General features: G+C 38.7%; 1 protein-coding gene across 4 annotated transcripts in view; it reads left to right on the top strand.

Annotated features, from left to right (window-relative positions):
• The window catches only part of CTNNA2 (catenin alpha 2), a gene marked incomplete at both ends in the record, with an annotated part of 953,627 nt that overhangs the window by 720,444 nt on the left and 213,033 nt on the right, over positions 1-20,150 (top strand). For all 4 annotated transcript variants that reach the window (XM_084235606.1, XM_084235605.1, XM_084235604.1 and 1 more), the window contains one exon: positions 7,008-7,160. In XM_084235606.1, the coding sequence (XP_084091732.1) occupies positions 7,008-7,160 (153 nt within the window). The remainder of the gene's footprint in view (positions 1-7,007; positions 7,161-20,150) is intronic.

Raw genomic sequence — 20,150 nt, 5'->3', positions numbered from 1 at the left:
TGCAGAGGCTGTGGATAACTTCATAGGTTGTGCCACCAGGGAGGCCCTAACATTGGTTTTTAATATTATATAGGATTCAGGTGTACAACCTTATAATCAACATCTGTATCTACTATAGTAAGCTTAGCATGAAAAGTCTAATTCTATCCTTCACCATACAACTGCCTTCTTTTACCCAGTTTACCCAACCCACCTTCCCCACTGATTAACTTGTTAACTAAAGAATGTATTAAATCCAAAAAAAAAAAATTACAGCTGTAATTTTTTTTAAGTCTGGCCCGTGACTGAATAATGGAGCATATGGAGTGAATGACTGTTAGTTAATATGATGCTTTAGCCAAAGAACTGATTAGGAATGACAGACACTAAACTCATGAATATGATTGATCAAAAAATTATTTTCAAAATTTCTCTCCTAAAAAAATGACTTAGTAACTAAAATTTAGTTATTGTAGTTAAATGGCCTGTTATTTAATCAGTTACCTATTTTCTCAGTAGTGCAGTACAACATCTCATTGGCATACATGATAGCATTAGTTACTCAGTGGTCTGGGGTAGTCACCTCGGTCAGTCCCTCTAATGTGTCTGGGATCAATGGCTCTTAACTGACCTAGGATGGCCTAGAAAGGCATGACTGGAGTTACTCAGTTCTGTTCAGTTTGCCCACCTCTTCTTTGAATGGGTGATCTAACTTGGGTATTCCCTTCTTGTGGGAATGGTAGAGAATAAGACCAAACCTGCCCAATGATGAATGGGACTTTCATACCACTGAATATATCATGGTGGCTCCCATTCATTGGTCCTAGGTGTGCCACATGGCCAAGTACAGAGCCAAAGAGGGAAGACACTATAGAGTTACCTGGCAGTTGACAAGGTGAAGTGACACTGGAGTCACAAATAGAACAATCTGCTATGTTTGCCCCAGTGCTTCTTACTTTATCAACAAGACAAGTTCCTGATATTTGTCCTTACTATATTAGCACTCTCAGAGGAAATATATAGAGGGCAAGCATTGTTTAACTGGCAAAATTAAACCATCACGTTTTTGCCCTTTAGGTCATGCTCTTGGGTGTTGCTAATGAGGGCGATTGTGTTTTTAAAATTGATATGGTAGAGCCAAAAATTGGGGTGAAAGGCATACCCAGCATCCAGTTGCAAGGGCAAAGGAAGGAGATTTGGGGAGCAAAGTGCATTGTTAAAGCAAGTGTTCTGACCATGTTACCTGCTCATACTAAAATTCAAATAAAGAGAAATTCCCCAAATGCAGGATTCCTTTTTGGTGCTGATTCGAAACAAAAAGTAGTCAATAAAAAATAAATCTGGCAGAACAATAATTTGGGGGAGGGTGAGCAGTCAGGGGGCATGGAGAAAAGCACGAAGCCTGTTGTACTGTTTTTTGTTTTTTGTTTTTTTTTTAGAAATACTTGGTTCTATAAGGAAAGAAGTTAGAATCCCAATTAAAATGAATTTGCCTCATGGAAAATAGTGCCATCAGGATAATTAATAGAGTGACCAAAGAATTTTGTGTTTCTCTTATAATGAAAATGAAAAGCAAAAACTGATTATTCTCTGAGTGTTCATCTGCAAGTTTCATAGATGTCCTTGGCTCCTCCACTCACCATATCTGACCCCCCCAGCCCAAACAATTAACAGTACCTTCATTACCAGTGGACTATGTGCATTGATGGTGCCTTAGCTTATTAAAATGGCTTTGGGTGGATTACTGTGCTGACTGATTACCTTAATTGACCTTCAGACTGGCTAAAATTTGCCTGACTTAATGAGGCTCACTTCTAAGTTGGATGGCTCCTGTCCCAGAGACATTGTTGCTTTGATTTCTCATTTTTAGTAACAATTATACACTAAAGTTTAAGGAAATATGGTACAGTATGTCAGTAATCATGAGGAACCCGAGCATCTGTATATATGAAAAGATTTAAGGTTTCAAAATTTTTAGCCCATTTAAAATATCCCTCTACCTCAAATTTAACCTTGCTTGGTATGTTAATGCAGTTATTCTTAACAGGATTTCTCTAAACATCTGTCTAAATGACAAGACAGATGCTAAACAGTCAGACTTTTGTTAAATATCATCAGCCCACCCTAGGCTTGAGAGTTAATTTTGATTTCTGAAAGTCATGATATAACTGGGTTGCTCAGACACACAGCCAATTCTGCCTAAAGATTGGCATGCAAAAAAACTTAAATTGCAGCAAAGCAAAGAAAGAAAGCTTTCATCATACAGAAGTAGGATTGATTTGTAGTGGCTACCTGGAGCATCATGCTGAGGAGAATGATAAAATAGTATTTGAGCTCAGCATAAAAGAATGCTGTGATTGATTAATTATGTCTGGTGTGATCATAGAAAAGAAAGGTAGCACACTTGCCATTTCTATTCTAGTCCATAGTTTGGTTCTTTGCTTATAAACAGCCCTTGACCTTTTAGCTCTTTCCTGTCAGTGTATCTGTTTTCCACCTTCCACCATTGCTTGAGTACCCAAATTATTGTTCTGCCAGATTTATTTTTTATTGACTACTTTTTGTTTCGAATCAGCGCCAAAAAGGAATCCTGCATTCGGGGAATTTCTCTTTATTTGTATTTTAGTATGAGCAGGTAACATGGTCAGAACACTTGCTCTAACAATGCACTTTGCTCCCCAAATCTTCTTCCTTTGCCCTTGCAACTGGATGTTGGGTATGCCTTTCACCCAGATAAAAATCAGGTGTGTATGCCTAATATTGAATCAAAAAGCTAATAAGGGGCCTCCCTGGTGACCTATAGTTTAAGTGTCAGCGCTACCACCACAAAGGGCTCAGTTCAGTTCAGCCAAAAAGCTAACCCACATGGTGCAGCAGACCTCTCCTGTCTCGCCCTCTGCTTCCCTCAGCAGTATATTTCAGTGGATCCGCCTGTTCTGCTCCCCACTCTGTCTCTGGTGAATCCTTTTAGTGCCTCCCCACCCCATACCTCTGGCCTGTACCCCAGTTCTCCTACACAAAAATAAATAAATAAAATCATTTTTTAAATGAAGATTTATTTTTTATTTATACAATGGCTGGGGTACAGGCCAGAGGCGTGGGAGGGTGAGAGGATTCACTGAAACAGAGAGGGGAGCACAACAGGCATACAGACCAAAAGCACCGCTGAGGGGAGCAGCAGACACTACAGGAGAGGTCTGCCGCGCCATGTGGGAATCTCCTTGCCTAGTCAGGAATCAAACCCGCACTGCAGAGGCTTTGGACAGCTTCACAGTGCTGTGCTCAACCTGCTGCACCACCAGGGAGGCCCAGTAAATAAAATCTTGAAACAAAAACAAAGGCAAATGACACAAAGATAGAGGGCCTCTTAACATGTCTGAGGTCAGTTCTTGTAACTAACAGGACAGCTTTTCTGCTTAAAACTAGTTTCTAAGACTTGCAACTAAAAACTTGACAGAAATAATAGCTTTTTTCCAGAGCAGTTCTCCTAAAGTTTTAGGGTGCAGGTAATGACCTAAGCATGGTTAAAACGCAGATTCTGACTAAAGTGAAGGTTTGTGTCAGGGTCTTGTGTTCACATTGCTAAGGAGTGCAGGACATAGCTGTTTTTTTAGCCTATGGTCCATCCTTTAAATAGGAAGATCTAGGGAAGGAAACACAGGCTGAAAGAAGGTAGAGCTAGCAGAGAAAAAATAAAAGGCCTGTTTCAGCAAGTTCTAGTTAAATGAGGGCAGAACAAATAATAAACTTCAAACTATGCGAAGGTTCCAACACAATAGAATTGCATTCTTAATCATCTGACAATATGGGGCTAGAGATAGGTGATTCTCTGAAGGTGACCAATTAAGTTTTCCCATTAGTTATTATAAACTCATGAATTTAAACATATTTGATGAGCTTCAATTCACTGAAACTTTCATCCCCATGAAGCTAAAATTGTCTAATCTTTGGCCAGTGGAAACCTCCTGAATTACTTCCATCTGACATTCATAGTCTGATAACATTTTGCTATCTGGTGTGACAAGATATTTCAAGCTTATTTGTACCTTTCCAGTCTCAGAGAATCTGGAATCAGTCATTTTTCCAAGAAGCCCTTGTTTGTTTTAGTGGAAAATTGTAATTCAAGGTCCTCATTGCTACTGGGCTAGACATGGTTTTTATTAGACAGAAATGGGAAATTGTGTGAGGTGTGTGTGTGTGTGTGTGTTCAATTTAAAATCTCATGCATCCACTTCAGCACTAGGATTACAGGTGTTCTTTTTTTTCCTTTAAACTCTTCAATATTACATCTTCTTTCTTCCACACCAACGTTCCTGATTAGAAAGGATGTCAGAGATGAGAAATCCACTCTTGTAACTTAACATGTGCTCAATTTTACCTCTAAACACTGTTAAAATAACAATATTCATTTTTGTCACTTCAATTAAAATTGCATAAACAAGTAAAATCATTTATGTATATGCTATTCTATTACTTCTCATTTTTACAATATTGTTCTGTTTTCATCCCAGAGTATACAATGATTTTCTATTATATTCGCTCCCTTTAACCATTATATTTCTTTGTTCTTTATGTTTATATATCTCATGTCACTGCCAGTTCTTATGCTGGAGTTTTTTTGGTACTTTGGTTGTTAGGGTTCTTTTTTTTTGGGGAGGGCAATATTTTCTGTGTTCTTGCATGGTACATCACTTCATTTTCTTCTAGCATAAAGATTTATATTGAAGTCTGATAATCATCTGATTTTCCTTTATTAGCTATGTGCTTTTTGCCTGATACATAAGGATCCCCCCTTTTTTTTTCTTTAGAATACAGAATTATCTTGATTTATGAGTCAGTATTCTCAGCTACCTGATATGCCCTTTTAAAATGTAACAGATAGATGGATGGATGATTGGATGGATGGATGGATAGATAGATAGATGGATTGATTAAAGTTTTCTTGGGTTGTCATTTTAAGTAGCCATTCTGTTTTCTTGCCTTGATTTTCTTCTTTGTGTACCTCTGGTCGCATAGATTAAATTTTCTTTGGCTACCGTTAAGATGCGTCACCTTCCCTCAGATCCTTTTTTTTATCTCTTTTTAAAAAGATTTCTTTGGATTTAAAAAACCTCCTTTATTTCCCTTAAGGCATTAGTCGTTGTGTTTATTCATCCCTGTTTGGTCTTTTTCAGATGCTTTTTTTTATATATACTTAGTTATCTCTTGAGCTTTATGACCTCATACTATAATTTATTTTTCTAATTAATGTTGCTCCTTTATATCTTATATACCTTTCTTAGTGTAGAACAATTTATTAGAATTGTAGGTTACAGTTTGAATCTGTTTTACAAGCATATCTATCTGGCATGCTTTCAATGTATGTAGGGATGATACTATATTTCTTATTCTCATTATTCTTAGAACTTTATATGAGTTTTGACCTCAATAATTTTAAGTTGCTCATTTTTGTGTGAACTTAATCTTTCTGAAGGTTTAGAAAGAGACTTGAATGCAGAGGCACAGAGCTCTCACATTTGCTATTTTTTATCATCTTAAAAAAAGATACTGGTTTGATTGGTGAGCTAGCCTGACTCTCTTCATCTTCCCTGCTTCATCTGGACTGTTTCTTTTATCTCTGTTGCCCCTGCCAAGTTCAATTTTGATTATGCTCCTGATAGTTCCCTACCCTTTGTGACCCTATCCTAGAAGAAGGACATGGAAGGTCAGATTCAAGTGTTCACCTTCAGATCTTTTTATGGGCCCTGCCACTTGTTACCTTATGCTTGCAGGCAAATTATTAAATTTTCAAAATAGTAGTTTCTCATTTATAAACTGGTATAAAATAGTCTTCATCCCTTTGTTTTTGTGTGGGGATTAAATTGTATGATATATAATGATTTTAGGTGAATACCTGGCACATTCCATGGATCTGGAATATACAAGCTCAACAGAAACCCATGTTATTTTGAGACAGTAATTTAATGCACATTGTCAAGGTAGTAAATAATTAATGTTAACTTTGAAGAGAGTTTACTATATTTCATATGGTGAAATGCAAACCCAGATCAGAACTCACCCAGAGTAAGTTATACATGCACACATGCATACCTTCTGGTAATGAAGCATGACTTTTGTTCAGTGTTCTTCTGACCAGTACTAAATTCATATGCATCAAAAGATTTGCGAAAACTATTGAGTAGGTGTATTTGGAAAGCATACACATTGTTTACCATTTCTGGTGTTTATTTGTGTTTGTGGTATTTTCTCCCATGTATATCCTTACTATGAACAAAGCAGCACTGCATTGATTGTTGAGGTACAGTTTCATTTTATTTTCATGCAACTTCACATTTTAACAATGTAGGACTGATGTGTAATTATGCATTGTCAGATATTTGGGTCTGTTCATTCTTACTTACCTTGAAGAATAATTATAAGCCCTTCTTTCTGAAGCACAACGACTATATCATTGTAGCCCCTGAAAAGAAACATTTTTGAGATTGTTAGATATTTTATATTTCTAATGTCATCAAATACAAAGAATGAACCTAGATAGGGCAGGAAACTGAAAAATGAGTAGGGTTTTAGGGGCCGCTCCAAGGCCCTGCTCTTCATCTAAATATCTTCCTACATCCTGATTGACACCTAGATCTCCTGTGTTTCTAAATTGCTTGTGTCCTTGAAATGTATGGTTATTTAAGCCTGCAGGGAGACATTTGAGCCCATGAAGGATGCAAGTGGGCCATTGATTGGGGAAGGTCTATAAAGTATTGAGCTCCAGGTCAAATATGCAACTTTAAAGTTAACATTATATTGTTAATTCAGAACCATCCATCAGTCATGTCTCTTTGTTTTCCTTTGATATGATAAATACCAAGAAAATTAAAAGGAGTTGAAACATTATTTGTATGGATAATGAGAGCTGGTATAGATTAAACTCTTCATTCCTGCAAAGTTATTTACTCCATGTTGCCAAATGAGTAATACTCATAAATGGACCATTCTTTTATTCCTTAATTTTGTATTTGTTTCTTTTTTTACTGTAGCTTCGGAAAGCCGTGATGGATCACATATCTGATTCTTTCTTGGAAACCAACGTCCCTTTGCTAGTTCTCATTGAGGCTGCAAAGAGTGGGAATGAGAAGGAAGTGAAAGAATATGCCCAGGTTTTCCGTGAACATGCCAACAAGCTGGTGGAGGTAAGTCAGGAGAGGCCAGAAGACTAGACTTTATTCACAAGTTAAATCTCTGCCTATCATTCCTGGAATTTCAGTAGATGTCCCTTCTATGATTTTCTTATAGAAAACAAAGTCTAGAAACTTTTCTTTCCTTTACCTTCTAATGACTCTAATAATTTCTCCCTCACTATCACTCAACTACAAACATACTGTGGGACCTGTCTGCTAATTTTCTTGAACAATTGGTAGAGGCTGAAACAGAAGTAGAAGTGCTAAATATCAGCTTTGATATGAGAATAAAATTAAAAATGACAAATGGAAGTTTAAATACTGTTCCCTTTTCTTCCTCCTCATCCCCTTCTTCACCAAACCTCCTAAAGCCGATTACCTGGCCACATTGTAAACTTGTAAAAAGCAATCCTATTTCCCCCCAAAGCAGTGTTTGGACTGAGGCAGAAGTTAGAGGGTAAATTTAGGACCCAAGGTATATTCTTTGTGGTAGACATCTGTGGGCGTTGCTTTATAAATGCAAAATTGTGCTGTGTCATATTAAAACAAATATTATTCAAGGGAAGAAAACTAAAAGCAAAATGATAATCAGGGAACTGAAATGATAAGTCTGGGAACTGGAATGATAAGTCTGGGAACTGAAATCCAACAGTTTGGCAAAGGTTGGATTTAGTGATGTGAGGCTAAATAGAAACTAGAGATGTTTAACAGGAAACGTGCAATGGACCAGGAGGGGAGAAGATCCTGGCAAATTTAGGGGATGGTTATCAACGCCAATCTTTGATCACTTGTAAGCAATATCAGTATCAAAATTCTGATCTATGCCCACTTTAATTCAAAGTAAAATAAAATGAATATGATAGACAACTCAATGGCAAGTTAAAAATATAGCAAGTTATTTTTTATATACTTGGGATGGCAGAGTTAAATGCTGAATAAGTTCATCTAATATGATATCCTCCCCATTTTCTTGGAGTGGCGAGGTTGTGCCCCAACGTAACTATATCCTAAGTAGCTGCTTAGTTTGCTCTTTGGTTAATCCAAACTGCTGCTGCATCTGGAACTGAAGACACCCAGTCAGCAGAAAGGGCTGCATTAGGCTTGGAGGTAGTCCCTGGTACTCTGCGATAAGGCTGAGTCATCACCCATGACAGCAGTCAACAAGTTAAGTGAGCAAAAGTCTAGGCCACAGGGCCTCCCCTGGTGGCACAGCAGTTGAGCGCTGGGCTGCGAAGCTGCCTCTGCAGCGCCGGTTCGATCCCCGGCTGCTCCCCGGCCACCAGAGGAGGGTCCCACATGGTGCACAGATCTCTCCTGCCCTCAGCAGTGTATTTCTTCGTCAGTCTGCCTGTTCTGTTCCCCGCTCTGGCTCTGGTGAATCCTCTCACCCCTCAGCACTTCTGACTGTACCCAGTGCTTGTATAAATAAATAAATCTTTAAAAAAAAAAAGTCTAAGTAATGGACCTTGAACTCCCTAGTGTATTCCCCGAAGCATCATCAGCCTAAAGCTAAAAATAAGATTCTACTTATAATATCAAAGCAGTCATTCTGACTCTCCCACTCCTCTGAGGTGAGTCTTCCACACAATCTGCCCACATGATCCAAGAGATTTTCCAAGGTTAACCTTGAAATCTATGACCACCCATGTTTTATGAAAAAAACGTTGAAGAATGAACAGGGATGGGGCGAGAGACAAAGAGGAGGAAAAGAAATAATGCTGAATGAATGTTACAAAATCATTAAGTATCCATATGTAATTAAATAATAGTCTTGACATATAGAGATACCATATATATATTCCCATACTATTTTATATATATATAAAATGTTAATAACGGGGTGTCACTGCATTATGGACCAAAAAGGGGACAGGAGTTTCAGTGGTATGATGAGCTTATCTCCTCCTTTCAGTTCTGTCTGAATACCCCATTTGTATTTTCAATTCTGTTAGTAATTCTGAGGGTACCTCATTTGCAGATAATATTTGAAGTTCAAACTGGACACCCTGTGCAAATGTGAGGACAGGGCCAAGTAGCCTTTTGTCTATTTACTCTTCCTTCTCCTGGGATAGAGCCTGGGCACATCCACCATTTCCCCTCATCCCATGCAAAGATTTGATGGCAGGGGAATCCAGCCACTCTGGTTGATTGTTTATCCTCAACTTCAGCAGAAGCAGAAACTCAGGTCAGTGAGAACATCACATTTCAGGGCCTCCCCGGTGGCGCAGTGGTTGAGCTGCCCGCAGCCTCTGCAGCGCCAGTTCGATCCCCGGCCACCGGGCGAAGGTCCCACATGGCCGCTGGACGAGGGTAGCCAGACGAGGGTCCCACATGGCGTGCAGACCTCTCCTGCCTCACCCACTGCTCCCCTCAGCAGTGTATTTCGTCAGTCTGCCTGTTCTGTTCCCCACTCTGGCTCTGGTGAATTCTCTCACCCTCCTGCGCTTCTGACTATACCCAGTGCTTGTATAAATAAATAAATAAATCTAAAGAAAAAGAAAGAAAAAAGAACATCACATTTCAGACAAGTACTGTGTTGCCTCTCTCAGTTATTCACTTCAGTGGTCACTGCAGTCAGCAACACTTTAGAATATCTTGATGCCCAGGATGTGTGTAGGGACCAGGGTGTTAGCTGGCGTCTGTTTGGTTAGAGGGGAACTGGAATCAAAAGATTTTCTGTAGCTTCCGTGCTTCAAATAAGTGTTACATTGCTGATGTACATTTGTTAAAACAAAAACAACAACTTGGAGCACTAGGCTGAGCCTCCTCTTTTTCTGACATTAGGAAAATGTTTGTTTAGACTTGGGTGCTTTTTTAGACCTTGATTTCTATAATCTGAAAAATTTGTTTGATATTTTGAGTTTATATTCATTGATCTTGATAACCACTAGTTGCAAATGTTTGACAATATCCTTTGGCATTTTCTTATTGTACTTGAATTATGGCCATTATATTTCTTCTTTTCCTATTATTATAACTTGTTTTTTCCTTTATCATTTGAATTAACTAGGACTGTAGTACAATGTTGTTGTAATAGATATTTTTGTTACTTCTAGATATCAGCAAGAAAATTTCAATATTTTACCATTTATTATATATATTGCTTGTTCTAAATTCTCACACTTTTATTACTTTTATTTCTCATTTGCTAAGAATTTTTAAACAATGAATATAGAATCATATCAAATGAGTTTTATGCACATTTTCAGATAGTTATTGATTTTTGATTCCTTTACTCTCAGAAGTGTTACATCAAAATTAATGTTTTCCTTTAAAAACTTAGTAGAAAACTACACCTTCTGTAATTTGGAAATGGATGTATAAGTCTGGCATTATTTATTTATTTTCTTTTTAATTTAGAGGATTCACTGATACAGCAACCTGTGTCTGGAGGCATAAATCTGAGGAAAGATTTAAAAATTACAGATTTACTTGCTTTACCAAACATAAGACTATACATTTGATAAGTTGTAGGAATTTGTCACTTTCATTTACTTTTTCAATTTTAGCATAAAATTTTCCATAATATTCTCTAATCATTTTTTAATGTGTGATAATCTGAATTTCTGTTTCTCACCCCCCCATATTGATTATTGGTGATATTTTGTTTTTTCTTTGTGAGTTTTGCATGAGTTTATTAATAGTCTTTCTGAATACATAATTTTCAGTTTTGTACATTTTCTTTGTTTTCTATACCATTTACTTATGCTCTTACCTAATTCTTTTTTCTGATTTCTTCTGGTATAACTTACTGTTGTTTCTTTTTTTAACTTTTTGAGATGAATAATCACTTCATTGACTTTTAGCCTTTCTTACTTAATAATATATACATCTAAGGCTATAAATTTCTTTCTAAGCTAAACTTACATCTAGTTTTTCTACTGACCCAATTTATAACTTACTCATCCTGACTCCATCTGTGTACAATATGTTTGAAATTGATCTATTGAGGTCAATTTTTTTGAAGAATTTCTGGTTGATTCTTTTTGAGTTTTAATTGATTCTAGTTCTCCAGTAAAACTCATTATCAGGTCATCTCCTTTAAAATACATGTATAGGGCTTCCCCGGTGGCGCAGCGGTTGAGCGCTGGGTTGCGAAGCTGCCCGCGGCCTCTGTGGCGCCGGTTCGATCCCCGGCTGCTCCCCGGCCACCGGAGGAGGGTCCCACATGGCGCGCAGACCTCTCCTGCCGCCCGCTGCTCCCCTCAGCAGTGTACTTCGGTCCTTCTGCCTGCTCTGCTCCCCGCTCTGGCTCTGGTGAATTCTCTCACCCTCCCGTGCTTCTGACTGTACCCAGTGCATGTATAAACAAAACGAACGAACAAATAAATAAATAAAAAAAATAATAAAAACATGCCTCTATTAAAAAAAAATTAAAAAAAAAATTAATAAAATACATGTATATGCATACTTAGATCTAAAACATATATAAGTATAGTTACTAATACACATATACATTAAGCAATTATTTTTAAAGTTCAGGTCCAACAACTACAACATTTTTTTCCTGTTTTGTGGTTGTCTTGTAAAGGGCAGTCCCCTCCTGCCCCAAATTGGTTTAGATTTTGAGATTGACGATCAAACACCTCTGACAAAAGGATGAACAGATTTATTACTCACAGAATAGGGCTTTCTGGTTTCCTCTTTTCTCCAAATTCTCCTCTAATACTTGTTGGTAGGGGCCTTTTTAATATATATAATATATGCCATCCTCATGGGTGTGAGATGATATCTCATTATGGTTTTGACCTGAATCACTGTTTTTCCATGTATCTCTTGGCCGCTGGATATTCTCTCGGGTGAATTGTCTGTTCAGATCTGGTGCCCATTTGTTAATTAGGTTCTTTTTTTTTAATGTTAAATCAAATGTGTGTTTTGTATACATTAGCTATTAATGCCTAGTCATTCGTGCAAGGTGTGAGTATTTTCTCATTCAGTAGGATGTATTTTTAATCTATATATATTTCCTATATATCCTTTTGCCACTTAAGAGCATTTTGCTTTGAGGTAAGCCCAATTTTTAATTTTGACTTTATTTCCCTTGCTGCAGAAGTTGACTCTCCAAAAATATCTTTGTCATTGATGTCATGAAACATATCACTGATGTTTCCTTCTATAGGTGTTATTGTTGTTAAGATCCAGGTGCTTCAAAATCTGGTTAGTGGGAGCATTTAGTTGTTGTCTAGGTTTTATCTCTGGGTGGCACGAAGGCAGGTGTTTTTCTTATTGTGGCCACAAGTTGCAAATAATAATCTCTTCAAAAAGGAGAAACAGGTGATCCCTTCTGACTCCCCCACCAGTTTGTGTTGTAACTGTTCTAGTTTGGGAACCATTGAATCAAGCCTATAATCATTACTCTGCACCCTTCCTCCTGTAGTTCCCAAGTGGTGCACCCCCTGTCCTAGACATCAGCTTCGTGCACCCCATTCTCCAGTGGTGGGCCTGGTTTTAAAGTCCCAGATGTGGACAGATGCCGTCATATTAACAGCTGCAGAGGGCCTCTGTAGTTTCGCCCCTTCCTCTCATGTATGTTACTTCCCCCGTATCATTCCACACACAGTTTAACTGCAGTATTCCCTACCCCTTTCTGTCATGCTGTTGTTCTTGATGTATGTGGTAGATATCCATCTATCTTTCAGGGGTTGTTGTCTTTGTTTAGTTGTAATTTAGTTGTGACTATATAGAGGAGCTGAAACTGGTATCTTCTGCCACCATCTTGATGGACACCTGGGGTCCCTTTTAGAAGAAAATCCTTTCATAAAAGCTCCACTCTCATGAACTATGAATCTTCCTAGGCCCTACCTCCTAATCCCATTACAACAGGCATTAGAATTTCAATATTTGCCTTTGAGCCAGGGCAACAAGTATTTAGACCACAGCAGGTGGTAATGTTTTCTTAGAAAATTCATGCTTTGCTGAGGGGATTCAGAGAGGGAGATGATCTCAATCCAAAGATTGAAAAGACTTAAGCTAGTGATAGTGTTTCTAAGTATAGTTAACCTTTAAGTTCTTTTAACCAGTCCTCTGGAATAGTCTGCCAGTGGTATCAATAAAGTATGAGTTCTATTTTCTCAGTAGTCGGTCCTGCTTGTAAAGCATTTATTCCAATTTTTGTTTTCACACATCGAGATGGTTGCAAACTTTTCTTTTTTTTCTGGCTGCTTTCAATTTGCTTTTTGATTGTTGCTATGTGTACCTTAATAGACAAAGACCCTGGGAAAAAAAAAAACAAAACTTGTGATTACATTGTATGTCTGAGAACCTTCTTTCTATATAGGACCTTAGTCCACTATCTTTGCTTCTTTTTCTGTCCTAGATTTCAGTTTTTGTGTCTGCAGTTTGTAAGATTGCTGAAAACTCTAAAGAATTACCTTCCTCTCAGTGCTGGGATGCTACCTTCTATCTGACATCTTAGTTTCTCTTTCCACATTAAGAATTAGCAAATCCTTAGGAGGAAATGTGAAATGCAGAAAATTAGGCTTCCCTCAATAATCAGATCTTTTTAATTAATCTAAGTTTTGACTTCTTTGGCAGCTGTTTCCTTCTTTTAAGCAAATTATTTTTATTCTGAAGGACAGTGTGTTTGTTATTGGCTGGAATTGGAAAGCCTTGAGAGGGTTGATTTAGATAAGTTTGTGGGTTTTGTTCTGGTTACTTAGTCAGAGATCTTTTAATTCAATAGAAATATTGAGCTCCCATACCTCAAATAGATAGATAAATTAATTAAGGCAGTTTTGAGTGCATTGAAATAATGAGCTCCCCCATATACTGCAATTTTTTATGTAGCAGCCCCTCAATTCTTACAGGGCACATTCAATTCCTGTTTGAGAACCGTGATGAATCTCTATATTGCCATTAATGTAAACCACATAAAAATTACATGTCAGATAATTTTGAATGAAGAATGAATACATGAAATTATCAATTTAAAATTCAATAATGATCATTTCAGCCCTTCCACATTTCTTGATTATTGAGTTTCATTACAGTATATTCAGTTTTCTGTCTCTTTTTATGTTTGTATGCCATTTTCCCTCGGTTTGGTATTTGCTATATGGTATTTGCTTTTACACACTGTTGTTGTCCTTAGGTAATCCTTAAGAAGGATAGTTTTAGTGCAAATAAAATATTAGTAACATATGTATAGGAGAAAGGAATTTGTCCTTTTACTATTACTTGGACAAGTTAAATTACAAAGGCTTATTTTTCCCACATAGCATGTCTAATACTATGCAAAATTGTGCCAGTGTTTGTTGATTAACAGAATTTAACAAGTCAACGATGATGATGATGCTTTGTAATCTATAATAGCAGTCACTCCAGAAAGTATTGCCAATAGAATTGATTTTTTTTTAAATTTAATAATTTTCACTTGCCTCAAGAATCCATTTAACTCATCCTCTCTGAGAGTTTGCTAAACGCTTTGGGGCATTCTCGACACAGAGTGTGCTGAGCCATCAGAAGACACCAGTTGAAGCGCATTTCCCTTTCTCCAAAAGGAGAAGTGGAACACAAATTATGGCAACTCAGTATCAAAATAATGTGCTTACAGTATGGTTGCAGTGGATATAGTTTGGGGGCAGAATATACATAGTTCATCTGGAAAATAAGATGCACAATCAATTCGACTGTTTTCAGAGTCTCTGGACTTGTTTAATTCCTTCCATTACTTTACTACTCGTCAGGAGTGCTGATTCTTTCTCCTGCCCTCTGAACGACAAGCATGATAGCTTAAGTTACATACTCTGTTGTCTGGGGAGCTATAATGTCCTCCCAACAGATCACTGTCTTCTGCCTGGCATGGAGATCATGAAATTCCTCTGCCTGAGAACATTTCCTATTGTTTATAGGTTAAAGACAAACATTGTAAAGAAGCCTGCAAGGGGGCCTCCCTGGTGGCGCAGGCAGTTGAGCGCAGCGCTGTGAAGCTGTCCATAGCCTCTGCAATACGGGTTAGATCCCTGCAGGCCTCGGAGCAACCCACATGGCGAGCAGACCTCTCCTGTCTCACCTGCTGCTCCCCTCAGCAGTGTATTTCGTCAGTCTGCCTGTTCTGTTCCCCGTTCTGTCTCTGGTGAATCCTCTCACCCTCCCATGCCTCTGGCCTGTACCCCGGTTCTTGTATAAGTAAAATAAATCTTAAAAAAAAAAGAAGCCTGCAAGGCTTGTACAATCTGTGTTTCCCCCAACCCCTAATTCCACCCCATTACCCCTTCAATCTCCAAATTAATGTCTCTGTCCACTTCTATTTCTTATAATGCATCAGCCATAAGCCATTCACTTGTCAAATGTGCTATGCTTCTTTCATCCCAGGCCAAGGTTTATTTTGTCCTTTTCCTGCTAGACTCCCACTCTATCCCTTCCTCTTATTTCTAATCATTGTTCAGTTTTAGTTCAAACATGAAGTTCCCAAGTTAAATCAGCTCACTGTGTTTATCACTTTTATGGAATCTTACTTAGTTTTGATTTTAATGCACCCAACGCTGCAATATATGCTACTTCTTCTGCTAGATTAACAACTCTTTTAGAAGGAACCGTTTCTTTTTTCTTAATTTTAAAAAATTTTTTACATCATTGTTCATTTTTAAACAATATTTGCTTCCCCCCCACCCCCTCAGGTGTAGTCCCCATAGAGTTTCCTCCACCAATGCACCTGTGCACCATCACCTCAGTCCCCTGTGCTCCTCCCTCCCTCCCTCTGATCCCTCTCCTTCCTCTTCCCCTACAATATGTCTCTGATTTATAATTGTCTGTTTTTGCTTTGTTGTGTTTTGTACTGTTATTATTTTTTTACACTGATGTCTTATTTGGTCCCCCTATATTACTGCTAAAAGTGAAACCATCCAATAGTTTTCTTTTTCCTTCTGACTTATTTCACTGAGCATAATTCCTTCTAGCTCCATCATGTTGCTGCAAATGGCATGAGTTTATCTTTTTTGATGCTGAATAATATTCTGTTGTGTTGGTGTTGGTTCAAAACTTCAGGAGTTGCCAGGGTGAAATTTGAAAGTAGTTCCTGGACAGGGAGAACAAGACGAGAGTGAAAAAAAACAGACTGGAGATATATATATATATATATATATATATATATATATATATATATACCATATCTTCTTGATCCAGTCATCTATTTTTGGGCATTTGGGTTGTTTCCAGGATTTACCTATTGTAAATAGTGCAGCGATAAACATAGGGGTACAGGTGTTCTTTTGAATCAATGTTTCTGTGTCCTAGAAAGAGTCATTTCTAATTGATTCCTAATTACAAGCCAGCACATAGCCAAGTACCTAGCATATAGCAGGTATTTGATAAGCAGACATTACCTAAATAATGAGCACAACAATAAATGCAGCCAGGGATATTGCTAACTTTTTGGCTCCTGAGGCATTATGTTTTAATAGCTACAGGACCCTGCACAGGTGCCTCTGGGATCAGCAAAGAAGCCTTGTGCTCATTTAATTCTGTTGTTCTCTACCAAGAAGGAATTTTAAATCTGGTTAGAACTAATGTGGAGAACTCCCACATTTGCAATTTGGAGACTCCTGAGATAGAGCACTAGCTCTGTCAGGATGCTCTGGGAGTAACACCCCTAACTCAACTGTCATTTCTTCCCTTCCCTCTTCCACACAAGCATGCAATTGTTCTGATCTCTGCTTACAGAGGATGTGAGAGCGAGCTAGTTCTATCTGACAAAGTATATAATTGAGACCATAACAGTGAGAGTTAGACAAGAGAATTTTAATTTTTTGCTTCATCTCTTGATTTAGTTACTTCTGAAAGCAGTGCTCAAAGCAGAATAAGAAGCTGTATCTGTTAGAAAATGCCAGGTTTGAAAGTAAGGGACAAACCCTAATATTTAGAGTTACTGTTGTGATCACCAATAAAACACCAGAGTACCTTCCTTTCGGCTCTGGGTAAATCACTTTTCTCAATTAATCCCTCCACCAGCACAGAAGAGTCACTCAGCAACAAATATTCATTGAGTGGCTACCATGTGCTGACAGTTGCCGGAAACATAACTAAGAACAAAACATATAAACTTCCTGTTCTCATGGGGCACACATTCTGTTGTGGAAGAAAGAGAATGAGTAAGATAAATGTGTTATATATAAGGTAGAAATATGCCGTGGAGAGCAAAATGAAGCAGAGTGGGCATAGAGAATGATGAAAGAGGCAAGTGTGGTCAGAAAAGTCTCTCCCAGGCCTCCCGGGTGGCACAAGGGCTTAAGCACCTCACTGTGAAGCTGTCCGCAGCCTCTGCAGTGCAAGTTCGATTCCAGGCCAGGGATCTGACCCACATGGCACCGCAGACCTCTCCTGACTCGCCTGCTGCTCCACTCAGCAGTGTACTATAGTCAATCTCCCTGTTCTGTGCCCTGCTCTGTGTCTGGTAAATCCTCTCACCACCACCACCCCCTGTCTCTGGCCTGTACGCCAGCTCTTGTATGGATAAATAAATAAATCTTTAAAAGAAAAAAGAAAAGTCTCTCCCAAAATAACTACTGAACAGAGACCTGAAGAAATGGAAGAGCATTTCAGCATTCCAGATTGTGTGAACAGAAAGGGCAGATACCTCCAAGCAGAAGAGTGTTTGCACCTGTGGTCACAAAGAGACTAGTGTGACTGAGGTGAGAGTGAGAGGAAAAATTTCAGACTCAAGATTGAGGGCTGAATGTAAAAACTTTGCATTTTATTCAGATATTTGAATCCATTGGTGTTGGTTCAAAACTTCAGGAGTTGACAGGGTGAAATTTGAAAGTAGCTCCTGGACAGGGAGAACAAGATAAGAGTGAAAAAAAAAAAAAAAACAGACTGGATGGGTAAGTGGCAGTTTTAATAAGGAAGGGAACTGATCTATATGACTTGTCTTGGGCAGCCTTGAGAAAGTCAGATGTTTACTCGCATGCACCATGATCTTAAAAGATTTTACAGAGGCCTTAAAAGGGTTCAGACACATATGCCATCCAGATGGTGTCACCAGTGCTTGCCCCTCTCAAGGCTGTGTCCTTGGAGAAGCTCCTAGGGCAGGAATGGTGGGCCAGTCATACATCCCAAGGATGGGAGGTAGTGGTGGGGCTTGGGATATGGGGATTGGATAAGGAGCCTCCGATTGCCCAAGGTCCAGCTTCTGGGTCAGTCTACAGTAGCCTCCTCTTGCTGACCTTCTCCAACACTGGAAGGCTTTGAACAATGTCATGGCATGATCTGCTTTGGGTTTTGAAAGAATCATCCTGGGAATGTATAGAGTGACAAAAGTAGAAGATAAATAAAAAGATAATATAAAAATAAATAATCCAGCACAGGATTAGTACTACGAGCAGAATTAAGAGAGTGGGGATTAGAAGACCTGTATTTTGGTTATATTTCCAAGGTTAAGCCCGTATATTAAATGTGAGGATATGATATGGAGAGGAGTATGGACTGACTACAAGCTTTGACCTGTTAAAGTGGTAAAATCACTTGGTACTCTTAAAAAACTTAATCCACTCCCAAACTCTTCCTTCATTGGCTCTGGCTGCAGCTTTTAGATATGCATGATCCTAAAAACCTTACAGACATGGCCTGGGTGTAAATAAGTATAATAGAGCTTTGTAAATTCCAGGATCTTGATTCAAAAAGTCATGCAAGGTGGCATTAAAAACTACATAGTGGGCCTCCCAGGTGGCACAGCGGTTGAGCGCTGGGTTGCGAAGCTGCCCACAGCCTCTGCAGTGCTGGTTCGATCCCGGCCGCCCGCAAGGGTCCCACATGGCGCGCAGACTTCCCCTGCCGCCCGCTGCTCCCCTCAGCAGTGTATTTTGTCTGTCTGCCTGTTCTGCGCTCTCCTCTGGCTCTGGTGAATTCTCTCACCCTCCTGCACTTCTGACTGTACCCAATGCTTGTATAAATAAATAAATAAAATCTTAAAAAAAAAAAAAAACCACACACCCACAAAAAAAAATAAAAACTACATAGTTATATGTACCACATCTTCTTGATTCAGTCATCTACCTTTGGGCATTTGGGTTGTTTCCTTAGCTTAGCTATTGTAAATAGTGCTGCTATAAACATAGGGGTGCAGGTGTCCTTTGGAATTAATGTTTCTGTGTCCTTTGGGTAAATATCCAGGAGTGGAATTGCCGGATCATCTGGAAGCTCCATCTTTAGCAGATTGAGGAATCTCCACACAGTTTTCCACAGTGGCTGAACCAGCTTGCACTACTACCAGCAGTGCAGGAGAGTTCCTTTTTCTCCACATCCTCCCCAACATTTGTTGTTGCTAGTCTTTTTAATATGTGCCATTCTCAGGGAAATAAGCCAAAAAGAAAAAGAAAAATACCAGATGGTCTTACTCTTAGCAGGAATTTAGAAAACCTAAATAAGGTAGAAGGAAAAAGCCCAGTTATAATAAAGTAAAAATCAAAATCAACAAGCAACTATAAACCAGAGACACAGTACAGGGGGAAGTAGGATCAAAACAAGGTGAGCTGGGAATTGTATGGGGACTATAACCAAGATGAAATTGCATACATTGTGCAAAAATGAAAAATGATGTAAAAAATGTATAAAAAACCTACATGAATGATATTGGATTTTCCAATAGTTTTTAAAAGTATAACCTGAATATATATTTTTTTAATTAATTTATTTATTTATACAAGCACTGGGTACAGTCAGAAGCATGGGAGGGTGAGAGAATTCACCAGAGCCACAGCAGTAGGGAGCAGAGCAGGCAGAAGGACCGAAGTACACTGGAGCAGCGGGGGGCAGGAGAGGTCTGTGCGCCATGTGGGACCCTCCTCAGGTGGCCGGGGAGGAGCAGTCGGGGATCGAACCGGCGCTGCAGAGGCTGTGGGCAGCTTTGCAACCCAGCGCTCAACCGCTGCACCACCAGGGAGGCCCTAACCTGAATATTCTGACCCTTGTCAATGCTGCCCACCCCAATCCAGCTAATGTATTTTATTTTATTTTTTCTAAAGCTTTTTTTAAAAAAAAGATTTAATTTTATACAAGAACTGGGGT

This window comes from Talpa europaea, assembly GCF_964194135.1.
Source record: "Talpa europaea genome assembly, chromosome: 6".
Classification (NCBI taxonomy): domain Eukaryota; kingdom Metazoa; phylum Chordata; class Mammalia; order Eulipotyphla; family Talpidae; genus Talpa; species Talpa europaea.
Note: the sequence above shows the minus strand (reverse complement) of the source record. Positions and strands in the feature narration are given on the sequence as shown.